We start from the raw sequence: 27,273 nt of genomic DNA on the forward strand, positions 1-27,273 counted from the left end.
TGTATTTATGTGCTCTGATGTTGGACACAGGTATATTTATCATTGTTATATACATATATATATTTTTGAGATGGAACCTCGCTCTGTCGCCCATTTTTATGGTGAATTGACCCTTTTATTTTTGTGTGGTGACCTTTTTTTGTCTCTTGACATCTTAGTTATCTAAGTACAGCCACTTCTGCTCTCTTTTTGATACCATTTGCATGGGATATCTTTTCCTCTCCTTCCCTTTTAGTGTTTAAGCCCCTCACTTTTAGTTCAGTTTGTCCTTAACTCTAAAGCAAGTCTCTTGCAGATAGCATATAGTTGGATCTTGCTTTTCTCATCCTTTCAGCTTCTGTGTATCTTTTAAATGGTAAGTTTAACCTATTTATATTTAAAATTATTATTGCTAGGTAAAGACTTACTGTTGCAATTATATTGTTTTCTGTCTGTTTTAGAGCTGTGCCCTATCTTCCTCTCTTTCTGTTTTCCTTTGTGATTTGATGACTTTTTATATTGATATACTTTATTTTCTTTTCATCTTTTTTGTGTCTGATATAGGTTTTTCTTTATGATTACCATGAGGTTTGAGTAAAATACAGTGAAAATGGTCTATTTTAAATTGTTAACAACTTAACTTCAATTGTATACAAAAATTTTACGTTTTTATTCCACCCCCATTTTCTGTTATTGAGGTCAAAAATTACTTTATATTCTGTATCCATTAACCAATTTTTGTGATTATAGTTATCCTTAATACTTTTGCTTTTGACTTTTATACTAGAGTTAAAATGATTCATGTACCACTATTACAGTATTACATTATTTTTTGATTATCAATATATTTACTTGCTAGTGATATTTATACTTTCATACACTTTGGTGTTACTGTTGAGCATCCTTTCATTTCAACTTTAAGAATTCCCTTTATCACTCCTTCTAAGGCTGGTCTAGTGTTGATTAACTCCCTAAATTTTTGTTTGTCTGGAAAAGTATCTACGCTTAACTTTTAAAGCACAATTTTTCTGGGTGTAGTATTCTTGGTTGACGATTATTTCATTCAGTACTTTGAATATATTATTTCATTCTCTCCTGGCCTGCAAGGTTTCTGCTGAAAAGCTTATTGATAGTTTTATGGGTTTATCTTGTATGTGTTGTCATTTTTTTCTTTCCATTTTCAAAATTTTCTTTGAGTTTTGACAATTTAATGTGTCTCACTGTAAACTTCTTAAGATTCAACCTATTTAGGATCCTTTGTGTTTCATGTATCTGGAAGTACATTTTCCTCCTCAGATTTGAAAAAACTGTATCCATTATTTCTTTAAATAAGCCTTCTGCCATTTTCCCTCTCTTTCTTCTTGGACTTCCATATGCATATATTGGTTCACATGATGGTATCCCATACATCTTGTAGGATTTCTTCACTCTTTTTCATTATTTTTATTTTTGTTTCTCGTAATGAGAAATTTCAGAGGACCTGTCTTAGAGTTTGTTTCTTTGTTATTTTCTTCTGCTTGATAAAGTCTGCTTTTGAGGCTGTCTATGAAATTTTTCAGTTTATTCATTGTGTTCCTCTGTTCCAGACTTTCTGTTTGGTTTACATTTTTATGGTTGGTAAGTCGTTGTTGAACCTCTCATTTTTTGTTCATGTGTTGTTTCCCTAATTTTATTTGGTTGTCTATCTGTGTTCTATTTTAGTTCACTGAGCTTGTTTAAGGCCATTATTTTTATGTCTTTGTCAGGAAGGTCATAGATCTCCATTTTTAAGAATCTCTTATTTGAGCTATATTTTGTTACTTTGGTGGGGTTGTATTGCCCTGATTCTTCATGATCCTTGTATTTTCATTGATGTACATGCATTTAGAGAAGCATCTTTACATGCTAGCTTTGGCCCTTCACTAGACAGCCCAGCCAGAGTTTGTGTGGGTCCGTTAGCAGGGTTTATGGGCAGGTCAGCTGTCAGGGTCCACAGGAGTGCTGGCTTTCAGGGTTTGTGGGCAAGCCTGCTGCTGTGATTTGTATGTCAGCTATTGGGTCCATACTGTTTCTTGAGAGCTTCTGACCACCCCCCTTCCTGCCTGTTTTTTTGGTTTTTAGCTACCTTCAGGTGATCTAGCCATGCTGATTCCCTGAGTGTTTTGATTGTGGTGCAATATAAGTAGGCCTCTCAGGTTATACCATAACAGGCTGGGAAAAGTCCAGTGCTCACTTTATTCCCCACAGGAAAACTGAAAAGCCCAGGAGATCTCTCTTGGCAGTGTGCTGTGACAGCTTGGAGGAGGTGTGACATGAGTAGAGATAAAACTGTTCTTATTATCCTTTAATTGCACTTTTGCCTTGTTTCTGTGTTCCACTGCTGTGCTGTAGCCTCTCATTTGAATTCCAGAGGTCTCATAAAGGTAATTTTATCCTAGTCTGGTTGTTAAGTCTTCATTTTTGTGGAAGAATGAAGGCTGGGCGTCCTATTCCACGATCTTACTTACATCAATCCCCCTATTTTAATTTATTTTAAGTTCAACTTATCAGAAATTTTTTTTGATTCATGAATATGTATTTGGGCATATGTTTCATAGAAATTTTTAACTTTGGCCTAAAGCAGGTATACTCTAAGATAATTAGAAAACAAAGGTATTGATAATTTTGGTTGGGATTTCTTGTCTTGAGACTATTTCACAAGCATGGGTTGTGTGCTCAGTATTCACCAAAGCCCAATAAAAGGCCAATAATTGTCTCTTAAAGGGTATATACTTTTCAAGTATTTCTGAAAATGACAGGTTCAAAAGCCCAATAGATTTCTCTGACCTGTGGCAGTGTCCTTCTGCCATAACCTCCAATTGGCAAACAGAAGACCTCTTACTCAAACAGTAAATGGATATCAGAGTGGCCCAGGGGTAGTGCTGTTTGGGTTGCTTGTTGGAGGACCTCCAGGCCATCCTCCTGATTGTGGCACATTTAAAGGAAACAACTTTCTTGTAACCCCATAGTTGGATGGCATTAAGATTGCCACATGGGCAATACAAAAGTGTAAGTGGTCGAATAGTCTCATTAATCTTCTTTTTAATTGTTTGATCAGAGAGAGCCAGAGCCAGTATTATCACATGGAATAAGACATTCCCCTTACAGATAATGCTCAGGAATTACACTTGGGTACTGGGTACTTGTACTTTGTAATAATGCTTTAGACAGTTATCACCTGTGCATCAACAGAGCATGCAGTCCTATTTGGGGGGTTTCATGTTTGGGATGGTGTCATGAACGGATTAGAAGGCTAGTGAGACCTTTTCTATGTTATGGTTTATGCATTGATGACAGATAGGGAATTAAGTATATTAGTGGTCAATTTTATCCACTCCATACAAGGGTAAACTGATCCTAATCATCTCTGTGTAGATAGATACTGAATGGGACATGTGCAGTGTTAATTGTTACATAAGTTTTCACACTCTAGACAATAGCTTCTATTATGTTTACAATGTCAGATACCACTGACAAAGGCCAAAGAGCTGTTGTATGGATTGAACAGCCAAAATCAATTGAAAATCTTTTATTGATCCAAGGCCCTACACTTAGATGTACTGAGTTATTGAATGGGGATATAATCTCAAGGAGACTTTCTCTGTGTTAACTTCAGCAAAGAAGACATTGTTTCTTTTTTATTCCTAGACAGATTTTGGGAGACAGAGGTGCTAAGTATAGGACATTGGTCAGGTTCACAGTCTTCCTGTGCCCTGCTGAAATGGTTCTGACTGCAGCAATAAGTTAAGGAATAATAAGGAAATAAGCCTTCCATGAGACCTTGGATAAGTCAGTGGGATTGCACATAGATAATATATCTATATTCATAAGACCTTCATTAGTTGAGTCCATACCAATGAAAGTTTATGTTGGCCCATAGGGACACAAATATGTTCTTTCTTTTTTTTTAATTTATTATACTTTAAGTTCTAGAGTACATGTGCACAACATGCAAGTTTGTTACATAGGTATACATGTGCTGTGTTGGTTTGCTGCACCCATCAACTCATCATTTACATTAGCTATTTCTCCTAATGCTGTCCCTCCCCCCGAAAGGCCCCACTATATGATGTTCCCCACCCTGGGGACACACATATTTTCTTATCTGGGTAAAGGTCCTCTTGATGTTGGCCTCAGACCCAAAACCAGACAGCATTATCTATTTGCCTGTCATCTTGGCGTCAAGGGTTGTCAAGATCACAGTCATCTTGACACCACTATTCAAAATGCTTAAAAAATATACTTCTTTCCCATCTCCCAATTCATTACTTTTCTTAGCAGAGGTCCTTGGGTAATGGGGACATAAGGACCTGATCTACTCCAAGTTTTTGTTCACTTTTGAAAACTGAGAGAATTTGGGGTAAATTTCACCAGGCTCTCTGACTCATTTAAAGATTCACTGGAAGAAGCTGAGTGATAACACTTGTTTTAGTCATAGGAACTATTACAATGTGTACTCTAGTCAATGAGCACTCCTTGGTTACTACATGTCCCTGAGTGCTTTCATGGAGAGCCCCATCAGTCTCCACCTTTGAGATTCCATTTTCAGTAACAAAAGATCTCTTCGAGAAAGCCTTTGCTCTGATTTTCCTGGAATTAGTCCTCAGTTACTATTTTTTTTCATCACTCTCTCAGCTAGTAAGTAATTGCTGTGCTGGAAGTAGCTGCTATTTCAGCCTAGTAATTTGTCAGTTAACATCTGAATTTTGTGGTGGGCCAATTGACTGGACCTGTATCTGTGGGAGGTAGTGGTGGGGAAGGCTAGGATTGGTTAAGTCCAGAACACTGAGTCAGAACTGAGAAAAGTTTCTTTAAGGATTTCTTCTACCTCACTACCTCACACCATAGGTGGTCTGGGCAAAGGCAGTGACTGAACAATACAGTCATTGTTTGTCACAATACAGCTACTGTCTGAACAATACAGTCAAGCCCCCACCTTCCCCTATAAAGAAGTTTTCAACTTAAGGCGACTAGACTAAAAATGTTATAAGCCCAAGAGCCTGGTTGGCCAAGGGGAGAGGAGTTGATTCAAGACTGCAACTACCTGCTATGCATGCAGTACACAAATCTTGCCTCAAGTCTCTTTTGTGTTGGTAATCTCTATGATAATTGCCAGGTAATGCCTTTGTAACTGTCCATGATTGGACCTGCAAGATCACACAAAAGCAGGGCTGGCCTGAAGTTGGATTCTTCAGTGTATTTATATATATATAATGTATATATATGTGTGTGTATATGTAATGTATACACACACACAGGCTTCATACACACGTCTGCATACATACACATGTGCATATAAACATGGATATATACCTGTAAAGTCATATTTAGAATTCGTGGCAAATCTCTTGGACACCTTAAATTCCAGTTCATTTTCTCAGAGGTTGTTCTTGTCTTTCTCCATTTCATATATGTATATTCTCTCTTCTACTGTGTGAATCCTGACTAGTCCACAACACAATTACTCAATTGTATCAGCATCATTATTATTTTTTAACTTTTATTTTAGGTTCAAGTGGTACACTTGCAGGTTTATTACATGACTATATTGTGTATTGCTGGAGTTCGATGTACAAAGGATTTTGTCACCAAGGTAAAGAGCATAGTACCCAATAGGTAGTTTTTCAGTCCTCACACTCTTCCTACCCTCCACCCTCAAGTAAGCCCTGGTGTCTATTTTTCCCCTTTGTGTCCATGTGTACTCAATGTTTAAGTGTACCCACTTACAAGAGAGAACGTGTGGTATTTGGTTTTCTGTGCCTGTGTTAATTTCCTTAGGATAATTTCCTTCCAGCCTTATCCATGTTGCTGCAAAGGATACAATTTATGGTGTATATGTACCACATTTTCTTTATTCAGTCCACTGTTGATGAGCAGGCATCTAGGTTGATTCTGTCTTTGCTACTGTGAATAGTGCTGTGATGAACATGCACATGCATGTGTCTTTATGGTAAAATGATTTATATTCTTTTGAGGTTATTCCCAGTAATGGGGTTGCTGGATCAAATGGTAGTTCTAAGTTCTTTGAGAAATTTCCAAACTGTTTTCCACAGTGGCTGAACTTATTTACATTCCCATCAGCAATGTATAAGCCTTCCTTTTTCTCTACAACCTCACCAGCATCTCTTATTTCTGACTTTTTAGTAGTAGCCATTCTGACTGGTGTGAGATGGTATCCCATTGTGGTTTTGATTTGCATTTCTCTAATGATTAGTGATGTTAAGCGTTTTTCTTATGCTTGTTGGCAGCATGTATATCTTCTTTTGATAAGTGTCTGTTCATGTCCTTTGCCCATTTTTAATGGGGTTTTTTGGTTTTTGCTTGTTGATTAGTTTAAATTCCTTATAGATTCTGGATATTACACCTTTGTTAGACGCATAGTTTGAGAATATTTTCTCCTATTCTGTAGGTTGTCTATTGGCTCTATTGATAGTTTCTTTTGCTCTGCAGAAGCTCTTTAGTTTAATTAGATCCTATTTGTTAATTTTTGTTTTTATTGCAGTGGCTTTTGGCATCTTTCTCATGATATCTTTGCCAAGTCCTACGTCCAGAATGATATTCCCTAGGTTAATTTTCAGAGTTTTATATTTTTGAGTTTTACTTTTAAGTCTTTAATTCATCTTGAGTTTATTTTTTTATGTGGTGAAAGGAAGTGGTTCAATTTCAATCTACTGCATGTGGCTAGCCTGTTATCCTAGCACAACTTACTGAATAGAAAGTCCTTTCCCTGTTGCTTGGTTTGCCAGCTTTGTCAAAGATCAGATAGTTGTAGGTGTGTGGCTTTATTCCTGAGTTCTCTAACCTGTTTCCTTGGTCTATGTGTATGTTTTTATACCACTACCATGCTGTTTTGGTTACTGTAACCTTGTAGAGTAGTTTGAAATTCTGCAGTGTGCTATCTTGGGCTTTGTTCTTTTTGCTGAAGATTGCTTTGGCTATTTGGGCTCTTTGTTGCTCCATATGAATTTTAGAATAGGTTTTTCTTATTCTGTAGTTTGATAGGAATAGCATAGAATATGTAAATTGCTTTGAGTAGTATGGCAATTTTAGCAATATTGATTCTTCCTGTCTGTGAGCACGGAATGTTTTTCCACTTCTTTGTGTCATCTCTGATTTCTTTTAGCAGTGCTTTGTAATTCTCATTGTAGAGATCTTTCACCTTGCTGGTGAGTACTGCTGCAGCAGCAATGGCAGAGGGGCTGGTTGCCAGTTGCCAATGGGAATTCCACCCCAGAGAAACACAGAGTTGCCACAGACGGAAGTGATCAGGCAGAAGTAGGGTGGCTGCATTGAGAGCAAGGTCGGAAGGCCCTGCTTAGTAAGGAGTAGCAAGGCCTGGGACCTGCATGAAAAACAGTGTGGCTGTTTTTCTTTAAGGCACGTGTCACATGTTGGAGGCACGAGATAGCTTTTGAGCTCTATACTCTCTCCCTAGCCTCAGGGCAATGGGGACTGGGGGGACTATGGCAGTGGCAAAAGCTGTGGGCCTATTGTGTTACCTCTGGAATCTCTGCCTCCGAGAAATGCAGAGCTGCAGCCAGCCCAAGTGATCAGATTGGGGGTTGGGGGTGAGGTGGGTGGCTGTGCTGGGGACTTAGGCTGGTTGGCTTTGCTTGGCAAGGTGCCCCAGAGGTGAGGCCTACAGTCTGTCCACATTTCAGTATCCTAGATGGGGCCCTTATCCTGGGGCGCATGGGAGATCCCTGCCTCCCTTCTTGGCAGAGCTATGGCAGCTGGTCCCAGGATGCTCAGGAATCCAAAGCCCTTGGAGCTCCACATGGGCCTGAATAGCGGCCCTGCCGAGACTCCATGCAGCTTTCTGTGTCAGTCTGGGGGCCCCAGAGAGTAGGGTTGGGCAGGATCTCTTGTGCCTAGGTTTGCAAAGGTTCATGGCAGAGGTATGTGTCCCCAGGGACTCTCAAGCACTCACTCTTTCCCCACGGTGGGGAGCCTTTCTTGGCTCTGTGCCAATCCCAGGCAGGTAGCTGTCCTGTCTCACTCCTCTCTGCTCTCCATGGGTCACCACTACTTCCTTGATGAATCCCAAGGTGGCCTCCTGGATGATCCAGTTGAAGAGCCACTTGCCACTTATAAATTTGTAAGTTTACTTGCCACTCTGTCTTCTCTCCTGTGAAAGCAGTTCACACTAGCTGCTTCTAGTCAGCCATGTTGGTCTTAAAATCTAGATTGTATTGCAGTTCCAAAATTGTTTTAGAATTGCTTAGCACATACTTCTAGAAAAACAAACCTACTGAAAATATTTTGTGATGTGTGTACTGTCTCTTCTCCACACACTTGCCCAAGTAGTAGGGCATATGTTAAATATTGTATTGATGATTTACCTGTATGAGTTCTTTTTTCCCTTTAATAGGTTCACTAAGTTTGCTTTCAGTTTTAGTTTCTTCTTATCTTTTGTGATTTAATTTTGTTTTTTTGAGATATATGAAACCTGAAACTGATTCCAAAAGTAAAAAATATGCAAGATATACTTAGAGAAGTTCCATTCCTTCCCTAGTTCACCCTCCTTCATCTTGTAGGTAATAAACTATATTGTATTCCTACATTTCACCTGTTTCATTTTGTAAAGCTAAGTATCTTTCTAATTTCCTTTCTTTCTTTTTTTTTAATCCTTCTTCCTTACCTAACGGTGGCATACAAGTTTTCTCTTTTTTGGATTTTTTTTTTTTTTTTTCACTTAACATTATCTCCTGGAAATCCCTACAGGTCAGTTTATAGAGATTTTTTTAAATTGCTTTTACAACTCTATGTATAGCTATTGTACCACCTTATTAACCATAACTTTCATTATACTATAGTTTATAGCAAGCTTGTCCAACCTGCCTTATTTTGTTGTTGTTGTCATTCTGGTCTGTTTTGTTTTAGGCTTTTAGCAGCCCAAAGCCATGGTTTTTAGTTTCTGTCTCTAGTGATAAGCGGAAAAGAGGAATGAGAAAGGGGCTTTACTGGCTCAACCAGAAGCAGAAACTAAGAATCCATGACTGTATTCTCTCCCTTGGACACCCCTAGAACTTTATGGTATATACATTGGCTTATTCAACCGATATCCAATGCTTGAACATTTATGTGGTTTTGAGTATTTTGTAATTACAAATAATGCCATAATGATAAACTTGTACATATATATTTTTATTGTTTGGTTTGTGACATCTAGATGATCTACACAATATAAATAACCTAGGAAAAAATAGACTAACTATATATGATTCCTAGAAATGTTTATAAAGTGAGAAAGCGTCAACATACAGCCATTAAAATTCTTTTCAGCATTTTCTCATCAAATCTATTATTATTGTAATTTAGTTATAACTTTGTAGAAGTGACAGAGAATGCTCATGTAAATGTTTTATAAATTTGAAATACAGAAATTTCACAACAGATCAATTTTTCTATTTAGTGGAATAAATGTATTTTCTTTATGTAGCTCATAATGAAGTACCAAATGAAAGGCTTGTAGTTGAGCATCAAGAATCATTGTCAAAAACCAAATTGCAAGTAAAGAAACAAGAAAATTCTACAGAGCAACCACTCACCAGTAAGTATAAAAATTACACATAACTTTACATTATTTTAAATTAGTTACAGCAAAGGTATTTTTCTACAGTTCATGAATCTTGAATTTACAGAAATTTTACCTTGAACCTAAAGTATTAATACCATAAGATAACTAGAGAACAAAAGCTAGAGTATTTATTACTTGTAGTTAGTATTTCTGGTTGTAACGGTATTTTGTAGCCATGATCATATGCTCAGTATTCACCAAGGACAATAGCAGGCCAATAATTGTCTTTCAAAGAGTGTGTACCTTTTATCCAACTCTAGGAAGTTACAGGTCCAAAAGCCCAATTTATTCCACTGACCTGTTCAGTAAACTGTTTCCGTTTGGCATCAATCAGTGAACAGAAAATTTGCCGAGACCTGTAACTCAAATAAAGATCAGAGGAGCTAAGCGGAACAGTGGCGTAGGAGGCCTGTTGGATGGACTCCAGGGCATTCTGTTGGTTGGGGCCTGCTCCAAGGTAGAGGCCTTTTTGGTAACTTTAAAATCATTGCAATCAGGATTCCATCAAGGGAACTGCCAGTAGCAGAATAGGTTCACAAATTGCTTGGCCTCTTGTGTATTTGTTGCAATAGAGAGGGACCATAGTTTGACAGTTACCTCCTCAGGAGTGAGACATGTTTCCCCTTTCTAGTTTACTCCCAGGAATTCCTCTTGGGTAACAAGGTCTTTGTACTTTTTATGTATTAATGGCCCAGCCATGTTGCTGCATGTGGGCCAATACAACATCCAGTCCTTGCTGGGTAGTGGACTTGCCTGGGCCTACCAGTAGGAAGTCATCAATGTCGTGGAAGGTTAATAGGAACAGAACTGTTTCCAGATCATGGTTTTGTGGAGGGATTTTAAAGATGTATTGCAACCTGTCCCGTATAAGACAAACTGTTCCTGATCATCTGTGTGGACAGGAATGCTGAAAAGGGCATTTGCTATGTCAATTGCCTTATACCTACTTCCCTCGCTTGGGTAATTACCTTTATGGACAGTCACAATGTCAGGTCATATCAGTGTTCTAAGAAGTACCATAGCATTAAGCTTCCCATAATCAATGGAGTTTATAGGCATCCAAGGTGATACACACAGGCCAACTTAGTTATTGCATGGATAAATAGTCTCATGAACATCTTTGGCTTCATGATCATGAAGAGCTGAGCAATAAGGGCAGTGATTTCTATTTCTCCCTCAGGTGATTTTTGGAGACCAATCCCTAGACACTTGTGGTTTAGTAAGTTTACAGTCTTCCACATGCTTCACTAAAATGACCTTAACTGCAGTAGTTCCCCTTAGGGCTTGAGGCTGATGTGATTGGGGATTCACATAGAAAATACATCTATATCAATAATATATTCAGTAGAGGGAGTCATAAAAATGGAGGTTTGTAGTGGCCCAGTGGGACCCACCCATAGTTGTGTTTGGGTAAGGGTCATGTTTTTGGTGGCTTCAGACCTCACACCATATAGCATTATCTGTTTTACCCTCATCCTGGTGTCAGAGATTGTGGAGATAAATCATTGGTAAACTAGTATTCAAATGATGTGAGTTATGCTGTTCTACACTATGACCTCTTTGAACTCTGACTTGGTATACAGCCTCAGGTGCCACTGTGGAAACAGGGACGTTGGCCTAACCCCTAATTTTGTTTTGTTTTGAAAGCTGAGACTTCTGGGAAACACAGACCATGTTCTCTGATTCATCTTAAGATCACTGTGATGGGTAGAGGAAATAGCACTTGTGTTAGTTATAGGTATTGTCACCATTTTGACTCTAGTGGGGCTGTGTGTTGGCCCTATGCCCTACTGCCTGGCCCTACTGCCCTATGTGTGTTGGCCCTATGCCCTACTGCCTGGCCAGACTTCTCAAAGAAGTCTCTTCTTTGAGACTTCATTGTTGAGTAACTAGACAATGCTTGCAGTGTCAGGGAACTCATCATGAGTGGGCCAAACTTTCAGAGAACAAATGATAGCCTATAGAGAAAGGAGAGTGTCTCTAGTGCTCATATCTCTTTTTTTTTCCCTGCCACCCTTCCTCATCTTCCTTGGACACTTTTAGGGCGCTCAGAACGAGGGGCTCTGTTGTGACACACTATACACGGTGCCACTGTCGCACACTGTCTTAACACGCTTACCTCCTTTATGGTAGAAGCAAACTCTTCAAGTTCCTATGAACTCCTCAGGTCACTGGTGAGGTGAACCTGAGAGATCTTTATTCTTTCAAATTTAATATAAATCTCAAACAATTGTGTCATCATAGGCTGTCTGTTCATTCCAGGGACATATTTAGAGTTAACAGTAGTCATTGGGTGCAACTCAGCAAGCAGTGTTTGCAGTGACTTGGTAACAAACTACTTTGTTTTCTGGTTTATCTTCCTGTGTTTCTTTAATAAAGATAGATATCTCCCCATATTTTTCTAATTTCCTCTTCTTTCTTAGCTAAAAGATAGTATACTAGATATTCTCCCTTTTGTTTTTTTCCACTAAACATTGTTTCATAGAAATATCACCAAGTCAGATTGTAGGGATCTTTTTCATTCCTTTTGTAACTGTATGTACAGTTTTTTGGACCACATTATAGCCCATAGTTGATATTGTCATAGTTTATATGCTTTACTCAACAGATCTATGCTTGTACATTTAGGTGGTTTTGAGTATTTGCATTTATGCTGTAATGAATAACCTGGTGCATATGCATTTTCATTGTTTGGTCTATGAATATGTGTTAATTGAAAATATAAAAAACCTAAGAAAGCCAGAGACTGAGATAAAACATATTCAAAGTGCAGGAATATTGATATGGTGAGATAGTTTCAACACACACCCATTGAAACTCTTCTCACCATTTTCGTAGTAGATATAGCATTATGGTAATTTATTCATAACTTTACAAAAATGAGAGAAAATGCCACTGTACACTTGTAAATTTGAAATCTATAGATTTCAAATAGATTTATTTGTAATTTAGCGGACTAAACACATCTTTTTCTGTAGCTCCTGATGAAGAACCAGATGAAAATCTTATACTTAGGCATCAAGACTCAACGTCAAAATCAGAAATGCAAGTGAAGGAACAAAGAACTCTCAAAGGGCAAAGAATTACTAGTAAGTATAAAAAGTAAAGATAACTTTAAATTATTTAAAAGTAAGTTCATCTGAAGGTATTTTTGCTTTGGTTCACAGAAGTTTTACACTTTGACTAAAATGTGAATACCCTACCATAATTAAAGAAAAAAGTGAAAAATATTGATACATTTTGGTTGAGAGATTTCTGGCCCTTAGATTATTTCATGACCACAGGACACACAATATCCCCCAAGGCTTTATAACAAATGTATAATTGTTTTTCCAAAGTAGTGTGCCTTTCAGCCAACTGAAAGTAATTATGGGCCCAAAAACTTAATGGGCACCTCTCACCTGTGGCCTTCTTCCATAGGCACCAATCAGCAAAGACATTGCTAGGATCTGCAACTCAAAACAGCAAATGGGGATCATAATAACCTAGGGAAAGGTAACCTAGGACACCTGTTTAAGGGACTCTAGGGCATCCTTTTGGTCATGGCCCCACTGAAATGAAACAGAATTTCTGGTAACCCCATAGATGAATGAATGTCATCAAGGATCCCACATAGGGAAAATGAGAGTGTATTTATCCAAACAGTTCCAGTAACTGCTGGGCTTGTTTTTTTTTTTTTGAGACAGGGTCTCACTTTCTTGCCCAGACTGGAGTGCAGTGGCCTGATCTTGGCTCACCGCAACCTCCGCCTCCCAGGCTCAAGTGATTTTCCTGCCTCAGCCTCCCAAGTAGCTGAGATTATAGGCACGCACCACCACGTCTGCCTAATTTTTGTATTTTTAGTAGAGACAGGGTTTCACCATGTTGGCCAGGCTGGTCTTGAACTCCTGACCTCAAGTGATCCACCTGCCTCGGCCTCCCAAAGTGCTGGCATTGCAGGTGTGAGCCGTTGCACCTAGCCTGGGCTTGTTTTTATTTGTTAGACCAGAAAGGATCAAAGCTTGGCAGTCTCCTCTGAAATTAGATGTCACCCCTTAGAAATCAATCCTAGGCATTTTATCCAGGTACTAGGTAACTGTATCTTGTCTGAACTAATGGCCCAGTTAAGAGCCACTGGTGAGTCATTAGAGTATACAGTCCTTTTGAGAGATGTCCTTGCTTGAGTCCACTTAAATGATATAATCAATATATTGAAAGGCTAGTCCTCCCCTTGGGACCAGGCCATTTAGAGGTCATTATGCATTGATGACAGATATTAGAGCAGTTTGGTAGCCTTGTGGAAGGATATTAGTTATGTTTTCCAACTTATTCTATATAAGGTTAAACTGAACATCTAAGTGAAAAAAAGATATGGAAAGGCATTTGAGGTGTCAGTTGTTGCAAACAAGTTCCCTCAGTTTGGAAAATATCTTGTAAGAGAACTATAGTCACATGTGTCTTTGGTGCCCAGGGCTGTAATATAGCATTGGACCAGCAAAATCAATTGAGTCATTATGCACCTGAGGGTGTGTACAAGATCTACTTAGTTATTGAATGGAGAAATAGTCTCATGGAGAACTTTTGCTTCATTAAGCTCAACTAATGACAACAGCCATTTCTGTTTCTTCCTAGGAAGCTATTCTGGGAAACAAAGGTGCTAGGTGCTGTTAATCTGGATATTTACATTCTTCCATATGCCCCACTAAAATGGCCTTAAATGCCTCAGTTTCCGTCAGGGACTGGGATGAATGCAAGTGGGGGTTCACATAGAAAATACATCTATACCAACAATACATTTGGTGGGGGAGGGGAATAAAATGGAGTTTTGCAGTTGTCCGAAAGGATACTCCCATGGTAGTGTTTGACCAAGGGTCATTTTGGTGGTGTCCTCAGATGCAAAACCAGAGAGCATTACTTCTTTTCCCCAGTTCCTGGTATCAGAGGTTGTGGGGATCACAGCCACCTGTGCACCAGTATCCTAATGGCCCTAGAAATGCAGTTTCTTCCCACCTTCCCTTTAAATTCTGACCTTACCATACATTCTCAGATTACCACTGGTAACACAGGGATCTTGGCCTAACTCTTAATTTTCTTTATTTTCGAGAGCATGAAGTTTGAGCAAAAGTAGTGGAGGGTTCTCTGATTGATTTCAGTATCACTGAGAGGTGCAAAGGGAAGAGCACTTTTTATTAGTCATGGGGTCATCACAGTCTGGATTTAGTGGGGCTGTGTGTTGGTACCCATGGCCCACTACCTGGCCAGGAGATTCTTGGTGAAAAGTCCGTCAGTGTCCTACTTCAGATTCCATCATTGATTAACTAGACTCAGATATTTCTTGGGGAGAGCCCTTAACTAGATCACCCAGGAATGGGTGCCAAATTACCATTTTTAGGTCACACTGTTCACTGGTCACACATTGCTATCTTGGTGGTAGATGCTTTTTACATGCCCAGAAATTTGTCAGTTAAGATCTGAATTGTGCCACAAATTAATTGACATTATCTTATAAGGAGGTTTAATTGAGCTAGTAAAGGCTGTGAAATGAAACTAGAGATCTGAGTCTGGTCAAATCTTGTCATTACTGTCCTCACTCCATCAGTGACCTTAGAGACAGCGGAGTGGGCAAGGGCCATTATGGCCTCTGCAGATGAAGGCCCAAACATGTTTTCCAGTAGCAGGGAACACAACTGTCCTCACTCCATCAGTGACCTTAGAGACAGTGGAGTGCCTCAAGGGGCCATTGTAGCCTCTGCAGATGATGGCCCAAACATGTTTTCCAGTAGCAGGGAACACGTCATGGGTGGGCAATCCTGTCAGAGCCAAAAATAGTACCCAACTGAGGAAGGAGAGGGTTTCAGATGTTTACATCATTCGTCCTCCTTTCCTCCACTTCCTTAGGCAATATGGGCACTGTCAAGATTCTCTTAAGGAGGCATTCTGTAGTGATAAGCTCCACAATATGCCCCTCTCACTCCCTAAGTTAAACAAGATTATTGCTTTATTGTGAAGGCACACTACCCACGTCTCTTAGTTGCTGGGCAAAATGATCATCAGGACCCTGCGTTGTTTTTCATTAAAGCATGAGTCTCAATAACTGACTGCATTACAGGCTGTCCACCATTTTTAGGGGAGTGCCTAGGGCTAAGAATAGTCATTAGGTACAACTCAGTGTGCAGAGTCTCCAACTTTTTTGAGCCCATTGACTTAGGGCCAGGAGCAGTAACCACAAAATTGCTTCCCTAGCTTTCTCAGAGCCCATCTGCTGGATTTTTCAATTGACTCATTGGATATCTTGGTATGTGAATCAGAGGATAAAGAGATTATTGTTCCATGTCAGAATTGAAAAGCTCATGTAAATAATACATTAGCATTCTAGAAAACTGTATGGTGTCTGCTGGCACTTTCTAAGAGATGATTGATTGACATGACTGGCAGAGTGCCCTGTGGGATGTTGAGTCTCTTGCAATTGATCCAGTAGCCTCCCCATCCACCTTCCACTGAGAGTGTCCTGCAGGCTCACTAGCACCTACCAAAGTGTTCCTTCCAGAAAGGCTTTATGCTTCATTGACCACCCTGCTCTTTATGGTAGTTTGTTAGAAACAGAAATGCCAGTTTTTGAGTTGGTCTATTAAGATAACATGCCAAACTCAAAGTAACAATTAACCTTATTCACTTACTAGCATATTAAAAGCCATAGCCTAGATAGAGGCAGGTCCCCAGCTCTACCAGTGCCCCATTTTACCCCACAGAAAAGCACTTAGCAAGGGTCAGATGCATCAGTGTAGACTGTGTGAGTGGGCATGGGATGGGATTGTCTCACAGTGGAAGGAGTCCCAAACAAGAAGCTATTTTCCATATTATGGACCCTGAGGCTGAGTTAGCTGGAGCTCTGAACCACATGAATACCTTTAGTTATTTGCTCCCTATTCTAATTCCTCTCAAATTGAGTTCAGGTTGCTTAACACATACTAGAACAACTAAAAAGATTTCATGATTTGTTTACACTCCACCTCCACCTCTCATGTCCAATAGTGAGGGTTTATGTCAAATACTATATTGATGAGTTATTGCTTTTATTTTTTCTTCAATGATTTCATGATTTTAATTTTCATCCCACCTTCTTTTCCTTGTTGACTTAATTTTGTTTTTGAAATTTGTAGGACATGAAGCTACGTTCAAAAGTAAAACAATATATATGCAAAAAGTTATACTTAGAGGAGTATATTTTCTTCCCCAGTCCTCTCCCCTCATTTTGTAGGTAACCAATAACATTGTTTCTTATATCTTTCCTCTGCTTCTTTTTGTAAAGATAACTATCTCTCTATTTCCTTCTCTATTTTTTTTCTCATTTCTTCATCCTCCTTCCCCAAAGATGGCATTCAAGTTTTCCCCTTTGTAGGTATTTTTTTCCTTCACAGTATTCTTTGAAATCCCTTCAGGTTAATTTATAGACATGTTTAATTTGTTTTACAGTTACACCTACAGTTGTTTGTTTCACATTATTTACCATATGTACTATACCATAGTGTGTGGTACAGCACGTCCTTGAATAACAACATTTTGTTCGACATTGTTTGATTATAATGTTAGTTAGAAAAAAAATTGATACCTAGCCAGGCACATGGTCTGGAGTTAGCACATTCTCCCTGTGTCTGCATGAATTTTCTCCGGGTGCTCCAATTTCCTCCCACATTCCAAAGTGTCTAAATGGTCCCTGTCTGAGTGAGTGTGGGTATGTGTCTGAGTGCGCCCTGATATGGCATGGCATTCTGTCGAGGGCTGGTTCCCCCCTTGTGCTCTGAGCTGCTAGGATATGTTCCAACCACCTGCAGCCCTTAACTGGAATAAGTGGGCTACAAAACAAGTGAATGAATGAATGAATACAAATTATTATAAAATAAAAATTCATATACAATAATTATACAAATGCATGACAATAAACAATGCAGTACAAAAGCACTCTGTAAGCCACCATATTTGTGATTGCTTTTAAATTATATGATGGGAGGAGACGTTCCTTACAATTTTGCTTTGCTTTTGGTTTATTCCTTGACTTAACTCACCACCACTATGACAACCATCACTCACTGATTAACCACAAATTGGGTAAATAATTGTCTTATTTGTTTTTATTATTTTTTCTTAAATCTATGTATAGCTCACATTTATTTTAGTGTTTACTATTAGAAGTGTTTCAGGTCTTTATTTAGAAGTTTGTGATGTTTTTGTTACAAAAAAATACTGTAGGAACTTAACTCTTGTTTATGTCAATTTGCCTATGGTAAAATGGGTTTCATTATGTGTCATTTTGCTTAAGGTCATAGTTTCCAAGATTCTATCAATGACATTACGTGAGGACTTACTGTATATACATATCTCAGTTTATTCAACCAATCTCCTCTGCTTGAAAGTTTATGTGGTTGTGACTATTTTGCAATTACATATATGCTATAATAAATAACATTGTACCTATGCATTTTTATTTTTATTTCTATGAATATGTATTAACCTAAAGTATAAATAACATAAGGAAACTAGTGACTAATATATATCAGATGCCTAGAAATGTTATGAAATAATGAGCTTTAACACACAGCCATTAAAATGTTCTTATAGTAGTCATGTCACATCTGGATTTATGATAATTTACTCACAAATTTATCAAAATGTGAAAATTTTGCCACACAATTACAAGTTTGAAATCTAGAGGTTTCACAGTAGGTCTGTTTTTCCATTAAGAGACTAAATGCATCTCCTTATGTAGCTCATGATGAAGAACCAGGCAAAAATCTTGTGCTTGAACATCAAGATTCAGTGTCAAAACTGGAAATGCAAATTGAAAAAACCAAAAAACTTCCTAGAGAGAAAAGACATAGTAGTAAGTATAATAATTATAGGTAACTTAAAATTTTTAAAGTTAATCTCATGAGATCATTTTTCTTTGGTTCATGAGTATGTAGTTGAGCATATAGTTTATGGAAATTTTATACTTTACAGTGTGAATACCTTAAAATAACTAGGGAACAAAAGCCATATAATATTTGGTTGGAATTTCTGGTCTTGAGACTATTTTATGGCATGCTCATGTGCTCTTTGTCCACCAAATCCAATAAAAGTCATTAGTCTCTCAAAGGGTGTTTGCTTTCAGCCAACTGTAGGAGATTATGGGTCCAAGTGTTCAACAGGAACCTTGGGACATGTGGCAGTATCCTTCTGTCACAGACTCTAATTGGCAAACAGAGAGATTGGTGAGATGTGTAACTCAAATGACAAAATGTATCAGAGAAGGCCAAGCAGAAAAACAGCCTATGTGGTCACTGGAGGGTCTCCAGAACATCCTATCTTTAGGCTGCACCTAAGGGTAGAGGTCTTATTGGTAACCTGATAGATGGTGTCATGAAGATGCCCATTAAGGGAATGTGAGAACTCTAGTCTGGGCTTTCCTTTTACTTTTTGGGGCTGAGAGTGACTAAAGCTGAGAGTGACCCAGCCCTTGCCAGGTAGTGTTTTGTCTGGGCCCAGACAAAATGAATATAGTGGAAGGCCAGTGCTTCATCTGGGAGTGGTGCTGTTTTCACGTCACAGCCTCGAGGAGGACATTAAAGGTGTAATGCAGCCCATTTAATGTAAGGCAGACTGATCTTGATCATCTTTGTGGACAAGGATGCCGAAAAGGGCATTTACCATGTCAGTTGCTTTATAACTATTTCCCTCAGCTTGGGTAGTAGCCTCTGTGATAGTCATAGTGTCAGGTAACACCAGTGCCAAAGACAGAACTATGGCATGAGCCACCAATAGTCAATTATTTTCCAGGCACACAGTGCCTTAAGCAAAAGGCCAGATGGTGAACTTTGGCTTCCTTAAGCACAGCAATGAAGACTTTTTTTTTTTTAATCCCCAAGACAGTTGATAGTGTTTTTAAGAGACAAAGACACTAGGTGCTGGTAGTCTGGAGGGTTTAGTCTTCCATATACCCCACTAAAATGGTCCTAATTGCAACAATTCCCCTCAGGGACTGGAGGTGAATACAGTCAGGGGTAAACATAGACAATATGTCATAACAATAACCCATTCAGTAATGGGTTCCACAATGACGGAAGTAGTAGTGGCTTGAAGAGACCTACCTGTAGTCAGATCAGGATCTTGGTGGTGGTGGCCTTCAACTGAAAACCAGAGAACATTATCTGTTTCCTCCTCATTCTCATGCCAGGGATTTTGGGGATCACAGTCACGTGTGCACTATTATGCAAAAGGCCCAAGAAATGAAATTCTCCATGTCCGCTTTGAACTTTAACTTTGATATAGGGCCTCCATTCCTCACTGGGGACATAGGGACATTGGCCATGTCATAGTCTTATTTTCTGTTTTTTTTTTAAGCCAAAAGATTTGCATAAAAATTGGCAGGGCTCTCTAATTCATTTCAAAATTCAATGGGAGAAGAGGAGAGCAGCATTTCTATTAGTTATAGGGGCCAGCACTGGGCAGAACCTAGGAGGCTGCCATTGAGCCCAAAATGGCACACTACCACCAGGCCATGAGTTCCCTGGTGAAGAGCACATTAATCTCCTTTTGTGAGTCCTTATTGTTGGGTAACCAAACCTAGAGATGTCTTTGGTGAGGCCCTTTCCTAGATCATTGAGAAGTGTGTGCCCAATGACTATTTTTATGTTGCTGTCTCTGATGATCTCTTGTTGCTTTTTTGTAGCAGTTGCTTCTTCCATGCTGAGGAATTTGACATGTATAGGCCATTGCTTACAGTATCACAATAAATGAAAAAAATTATGATCTAGATCAGTGGTCCTCAACCTTTTTTGCACCAGAGAAAGTGAACAAAATTAACATTTTTTCCATGGACCAGGGCTGAGGTGGGGGATGGTTTTGGGATGATTCAAGTGCATTACATTTATTGTGCACTTTATTTATATTATTATTACATTGTAATATGTAATGAAATAATTATACACCATAATGTAGAATGAGTGGGAGCCCTGAGCTTGTTTTCCTGCAATTAGATGGTCCCATGTGAGGCATGGAAGACAGTGACAGATCATCAGGCCTTAGATTCTCATAAAGAACACACAACCTGGAACCACCCGAGATGGCCGAATAGGAACAGCTCCAGGCTACACCTCCTAGCATGAGCGACCCAGAAGATGGGTGATTTCTGCATTTCCAACTGAGGTACCAAGTTCATCTCATTGGGACTGGTTGGACAGTGGGTGCAGCCCATGGAGTGTGAGCCAAAATGGCAGGACGTAGCCTCACCCAGGAAGCACCTGGGGTCAGAGAATTCCCTTTCTTAGTCAAGGGAAGCCATGACAGACAGTACCTGGAAAATCAGGACACTCCCGCCCTAATACAGCGCTTTTCCAATGGTCTTAGCAAACAGCGCACCAGGAGATTATATCTTGTGCCTGGCTTGGCGGGTCTGTCCAACACCCATGGAGCCTTGCTCACTGCTAGCACAGCAATCCGAGATCAAACTGAGAGGTGGCAGTGAGGATGGGGAAGGGGCATCCACCATTGCTGAGGCTTGACTAGGTAAACAAAGCAACTGGGAAGCTCGAACTGGGTGGAGCCCACTGCAGCTCAACAAGGCCTGCCTGCCTGTATAGACTCCACCTTTGGGGGCAGGGCATAGCTGAACAAAAGGCAGCAGAAACTTCTGCAGACTTAAACGTCCCTGTCTGACAGCTTTGAAGAGAGCAGTGGTTCTCCCCCACATGGAGTTTGAGATCTGAGAATGGACAGACTGCTTCCTAAAGTGGGTCCCTGACCCCCCAGTAGCCTAACTGGGAGACACATCCCAGTAGGGGCTGACCGACACCTCAAACAGCTGGCGGCCCCTCTGAGACAAAGCTTCCAGAGGAAGGATCAGGCAGCAACCTTTGCTCTTCTGCAGTATTTGCTGTTCTGCAGCCTCCGCTGGTGATACCCAGGCAAACAGGGTCTGGACTGGACCTCCAGCAAGCTCCAACAGACCTACAGCTGAGGGTCCTGACTGTTAGAAGGAAAACTAACAAACAGAAAGGAATGGCATCAACATCAACAAAAACAACATCCACACCAAAACCCCACTTGTAGGTCACCATCATCAAAGACCAAAGGTAGATAAAACCACAAATATGGGGAGAAACCAGAGCAGAAAAGTTGAAAATTCTAAACACTAGAGTGCCTCTTCTCCTCCAAAGGATTGCAGGTCTTTGCCAGCATCGGAACAAAGCTGGACGGAGGATGACTTTGACGAGTTGAGAGAAGTAGGCTTCAGAAGATCGGTAATAATAAACTTCTCTGAGCTAAAGGAGGATGCTCAAACCCATTGCAAGGAAGCTAAAAACGTTGAAAAAAAGAGTAGAAGACTGGCTAACTAGAATAAACAGCATAGAGAAGACCTTAAATGACCTCATGGAGCTGAAAACCATGGCACGAGAACTACGTGATGCATGCACAAGCTTCAGTATCCAATTCGATCAAGTGGAAGAAAGGGTATCAGTGATGGAAGATCAAATGAATGAAATGAAGTGAGAAGAGAAGTTTAGAGAAAAAAGAGTAAAAAGAAATGAACAAATCCTCCAAGAAATATGGGACTATGTGAAAAGACCAAACCTACGTCTGATTGGTGTACCTGAAAGTGACGGGGAGAATGGAACCAAGTTGGAAAACACTCTTCAGGATATTATCCAGGAGAACTTCCCCAACCTAGCAAGGCAGGCCAACATTCAAATTCAGGAAATACAGAGAAAGCCACAAAGATACTCCTCGAGAAGAGCAACTCCAAGACACATAATTGTCAGATTCCCCAAGGTTGAAATGAAGGGAAAAATGTTAACGGCAGCCAGAGAGAAAGGTCGAGTTACCCACAAAGGGAAGCCCATCAGACTAACAGCAGATTTCTCAGCAGAAACTCTACAAGCCAGAAGAGAGTGGGTGCCAATATTAAACATTCTTTTTTTTTATTATACTTTAAGTTTCAGGGTACATGTGCACAACGTGCAGGTTTGTTACATATGTATACATATGCCATGTTGGTGTGCTGCATCCATTAACTCATCATTTAACATTAGGTATATCTCCTAATGCTATCCCACCCCCCTACCCCCACCCCACAACAGGCCCGGTGTGTGATGTTCCCCTTCCTGTGTCCCTGTGTTCTCATTGTTCAATTCCCACCTATGAGTGAGAACATGCAGTGTTTGGTTTTTTGTCCTTGCAATAGTTTGCTGAGAATGATGGTTTCCAGCTTCATCCATGTCCCTACAAAGGACATGAACTCACCCTTTTTTATGGCCGCATACTATTCCATGGTGTATATGTACCACATTTTCTTAATCCAGTCTATCATTGCTGGACATTTGGGTTGGTTCCAAGTCTTTGCTATTGGGAATAGTGCCACAATAAATATACGTGTGCATGTGTCTTTATAGCAGCATGATTTATAATCCTTTGCGTATATACCCAGTAATGGGATGGCTGGGTCAAATGGTATTTCTAGTTCTAGATCCCTGAGGAATCACCACACTGATTCCTTCTACAATGGTTGAACTAGTTTACAGTCCCACCAGCAGTGTAAAAGTGTTCCTATTTCTATACATCCTCTCCAGCACCTGTTGTCTCCTGACTTTTAATGATCGTCATTCTAACTGGTGTGAGATGGTATCTCATTGTGGTTTTGATTTGCATTTCTCTGATGGCCAGTGGTGATGAGCATTTTTTCATCTGTCTGTTGCCTGCATAAATGTCTTCTTTTGAGAAGTATCTGTTCATATCCTATGCCCACTTGTTGATGGGGTTGTTTGTTTTTTTCTTGTAAATTTGAGTTCATTGTAGATTCTGGATATTAGCCCTTTGTCAGATGAGTAGATTGCAGAAATTATCTCCCATTCTATAGGTTGCCTGTTCACTCTGATGGTAGTTTCTTTTGCTGTGCAGAAGCTCTTGAGTTTAATTAGATCCCATTTGTCAATTTTGGCTTTTGTTGCCATTGCTTTTGGTGTTTTAGACATGAAGTCCTTGCCCATGCCTATGTCCTGAATGGTATTCCCTAGGTTTTCTTCTAGGGGTTTTATGGTTTTAGGTCTAAGATTTAAGTCTTTAATCCATCTTGAATTAATTTTTGTATAAGGTGTAAGGGAAGGATCCAGATTCAGCTTTCTACATATGGCTAGCCAGTTTTCCCAGCACCATTTATTAAACAGGGAATCCTTTCCCCATTTCTTGTTTTTCTCAGGTTTGTCAAAGATCAGATAGTTGTAGATATGTGGCATTATTTCTGAGGGCTCTGTTCTGTTCCATTGGTCTATATCTCTGTTTTGGTACCAGTACTGTGCTCTTTTGGTTACTGTAGCCTTGTAGTGTAGTTTGAAGTCAGGTAGCGTGATGCCTCCAGCTTTGTTCTTTTGGCTTAGGATTGACTTGGTGATGCAGGCTCTTTTTTGGTTCCATATGAACTTTAAAGTAGTTTTTTCCAATTCTGTGAAGAAAGTCATTGGTAGGTTGATGAGGATGACATTGAATCTATAAATTACCTTGGGCAGTATGGCCATTTTCACGATACTGATTCTTCCTATCCATGAGCATGAAATGGTCTTCCATTTGTTTGTGTCCTCTTTTATTTCATTGATTAGTGGTTTGTAGTTCTCCTTGAAGAGGTCTTTCACATCCCTTGTAAGTTGGATTCCTGGGTATTTTATTCTCTTTGAAGCAATTGTGAATGGGAGTTCACTCATGATTTGGCTCTCTGTCTGTTATTGGTGTATAAGAATGCTTGTGATTTTTGTACATTGATTTTTTATCCTGAGACTTTGCTGAAGATGCTTATCAGCTTAAGGAGATTTTGGGCTGAGACAATGGGGTTTTCTAGACATACAATGATGTCATCTGCCAACAGGGACAATTTGACTTCCTCTTTTCCTAATTGAATACCCTTTATTTCCTTCTCCTGCCTAATTGCCCTGGCCAGAACTTCCAACACTATGTTGAATAGGAGTGATGAGAGAGGGCATCCCTGTCTTGTGCCAGTTTTCAAAGGGAATGCTTCCAGTTTTTGCCTATTCAGTATGATATTGGCTGTGGGTTTGTCATAGATAACTCTTACTATTTTGAGATACATCCCATCAATACCTAATTTATTGAGAGTTTTTAGCATGAAGGGTTGTTGAATTTTGTCACAGGCCTTTTCTTCATCTATTGAGATAATCATGTGGTTTTTGTCATTGGTTCTGTTTATATGATGGGTTACGTTTATTGATTTGCATATGTTGAACCACCTTGCATCCCAGGGATGAAGCCCACTTGATCATGGTGGATAAGCTTTCTGATGTGCTGCTGGATTCGGATTGCCAGTATTTTATTGAGGATTTTTGCATCCATGTTCATCAAGGATATTGGTCTAAAATTCTCTTTTTTGGTTGTGTCTCTGCCAGGCTTTGGTATCAGGATAATGCTGGCCTCATAAAATGAGTTAGGGAGGATTCCCTCTTTTTCTTTTGATTGGAATAGTTTCAGAAGGAATCATACCAGCTCCTCCTTTTACCTCTGGTAGAATTCGGCTGTGAATCCATCTGGTCCCGGACTTTTTTAGGTTGATAGGCTATTAATTAGTGCCTCAGAGTGTCAGAGCCTGTTATTGGTCTATTCAGAGATTCAACTTCTTCCTGGTTTAGTTTTGGGAGGGTGTATGTGTTGAGGAATTTATCCATTTCTTCTACATTTTCTAGTTTATTTGCACAGAGGCTACAGTTAGCAAAATAGCATGGTACTTGTACCAAAATAGAGATATAGACCAATGGAAAAGAATAGAGCCCTCAGAAATAATACCACACATCTACAACCATCTGATCTTTGACAAACCTGAGAAAAGCAAGCAATGGGGAAAGGATTCCCTATTTAATAAATAGTGCTAGGAAAACTGGCTAGCCATATGTAGAAAGCTGAATCTGGATCCCTTCCTTACACCTTATACAAAAATTAATTCAAGATGGATTAAAGACTTAAATCTTAGACCTAAAACCATAAAAACCCTAGAAGAAAACCTAGGCAATACCATTCAGAACATAGGCATGGGCAAAAACTTCATGACTAGAACACCAAAAGCAATGGCAACAAAAGCCAAAATAGGCAAATGGGATCTAATTAAACTGAAGAGCTTCTGCACAGCAAAAGAAACTACCATCAGAGTGAATAGGCAACCTACAGAATGGGAGAATATTTTTGCAATCTACCCATCTGACAAAGGGCTAATATCCAGAATCTACAAGAACTTAAACAAATTTACAAGAAAAAAATCAAACAACCACATCAAAAAGTGGGCAAAGCATATGAACAGACACTTCTCAAAAGAAGACATTTATTTAGCCAACAGACACATGAAAAAATGCTCATCATCACTGGTCACCAGAGAAATGCAAATCAAAACCACAATGGGATACCATCTCACACCAGTTAGAATGGTGATCATTAAAAAGTCAGGAAACAACAGGTGCTGGAAAGGATGTGGAGAAATGGGAACACTTTTACACTCCTGGTGGGACTGTAAACTAGTTCAACCATTGTGGAAGACAGTGTGCCGATTCCTCAAGCTTCTACAACTAGAAATATCATTTGACCCAGAGATCCCATTACTGGGTATATACCCAAAGGATTATAAATCATGCTGCTATAAAGACAACATGCACACGTATGTTTATTGCAGCATTATTCACAGTAGCAAAGACTTGGAACCAACCCAAATGTCCATCAATGATAGACTAGATTAAGAAAATGTGGTACATATACACCATGGAATACTATGCAGCCATAAAAAATGATGAGTTCATGTCCTTTGTAGGGACATGGATGAAGCTGGAAACCATCATTCTCAGTAAACTATCGCAAGGATAAAAAACCAAATACCGTGTGTTCTCACTGATAGGTGGGAATTGAACAATGAGAAGACTTGGACACAGGACGGGGAACATCATACACCAGGGCCTATCATGGGGTGGGGGAGGGGGGAGAGATAGCATTAAGAGATATACCTAATGTAAATGACGAGTCAATGGGTGCAGCACACCAACATGGCACATGTATACATATGTAATAATCCTGCACATTGTGCACATGTACCCTAGAACTTAAAGTGTAATAAAAAAATAAAAAATAAATAAGAAAACTAACCATAAAAAAAAAAAAAACCTAGATCCTTCAGATGTGCAGTTTACGATAGGGTTTGTGTTCCTATGAGAATCTAATGCCACTGCTGATCTGACAGGAGGCAGAGCTCAGGCAGTAATGTGAATGATGGGGAGCAGTTGAAAATACAGATGCATCTTTGCTCACTCACCCACTGCTAACCTACTGCTGTGTGACCCAGTTTCTAACAGGCCACAGACCAGTACTGGTCATGGCCTCGGTGTTGGGGACCCTGATCTAGATTATTTCACTGACCCATTTGCCTGACCTTAGAGGAGGATTAATTTTAATTTGGCTCCATAACCAGTAGGAGTGACACTTACAACCCTACAAATCTGAGACTTGTTAAAAATCTTATCATTGACTGCTCTCACTCTCGTCATTGACTGCTCTCACTCTCAAGCAAGAGACCAAGAGATCACCAGTATGGTTTGTGGGTCTGTATAGCCAAATAAATCTAAAAATGTATTTTAGTCATAGGGAAGATAGCATGGGTGTGCCAAAGTTGTCAGAACCCAAATAGAACCCAGTGGAAAAAGAAGGGCTTG

General features: G+C 39.6%; 1 protein-coding gene across 49 annotated transcripts in view; it reads left to right on the plus strand.

Moving 5' to 3' along the window:
- The window catches only part of CCDC7 (coiled-coil domain containing 7), a 425,173-nt gene that overhangs the window by 205,559 nt on the left and 192,341 nt on the right, over window positions 1-27,273 (plus strand). For 35 of the 49 annotated variants that reach the window (XM_054522140.1, XM_054522141.1, XM_054522147.1 and 32 more), the window contains 3 exons: window positions 9,440-9,550; window positions 12,556-12,666; window positions 18,321-18,434. In XM_054522140.1, the coding sequence (XP_054378115.1) occupies window positions 9,440-9,550; window positions 12,556-12,666; window positions 18,321-18,434 (336 nt within the window). The remainder of the gene's footprint in view (window positions 1-9,439; window positions 9,551-12,555; window positions 12,667-18,320; window positions 18,435-27,273) is intronic. The other 14 variants (XM_054522152.1, XM_054522167.1, XM_054522181.1 and 11 more) reach the window with 1 other exon arrangement.

The sequence above is a fragment of the Pongo abelii genome, chromosome 8 (assembly GCF_028885655.2).
Source record: "Pongo abelii isolate AG06213 chromosome 8, NHGRI_mPonAbe1-v2.0_pri, whole genome shotgun sequence".
Lineage (NCBI taxonomy): Eukaryota > Metazoa > Chordata > Mammalia > Primates > Hominidae > Pongo > Pongo abelii.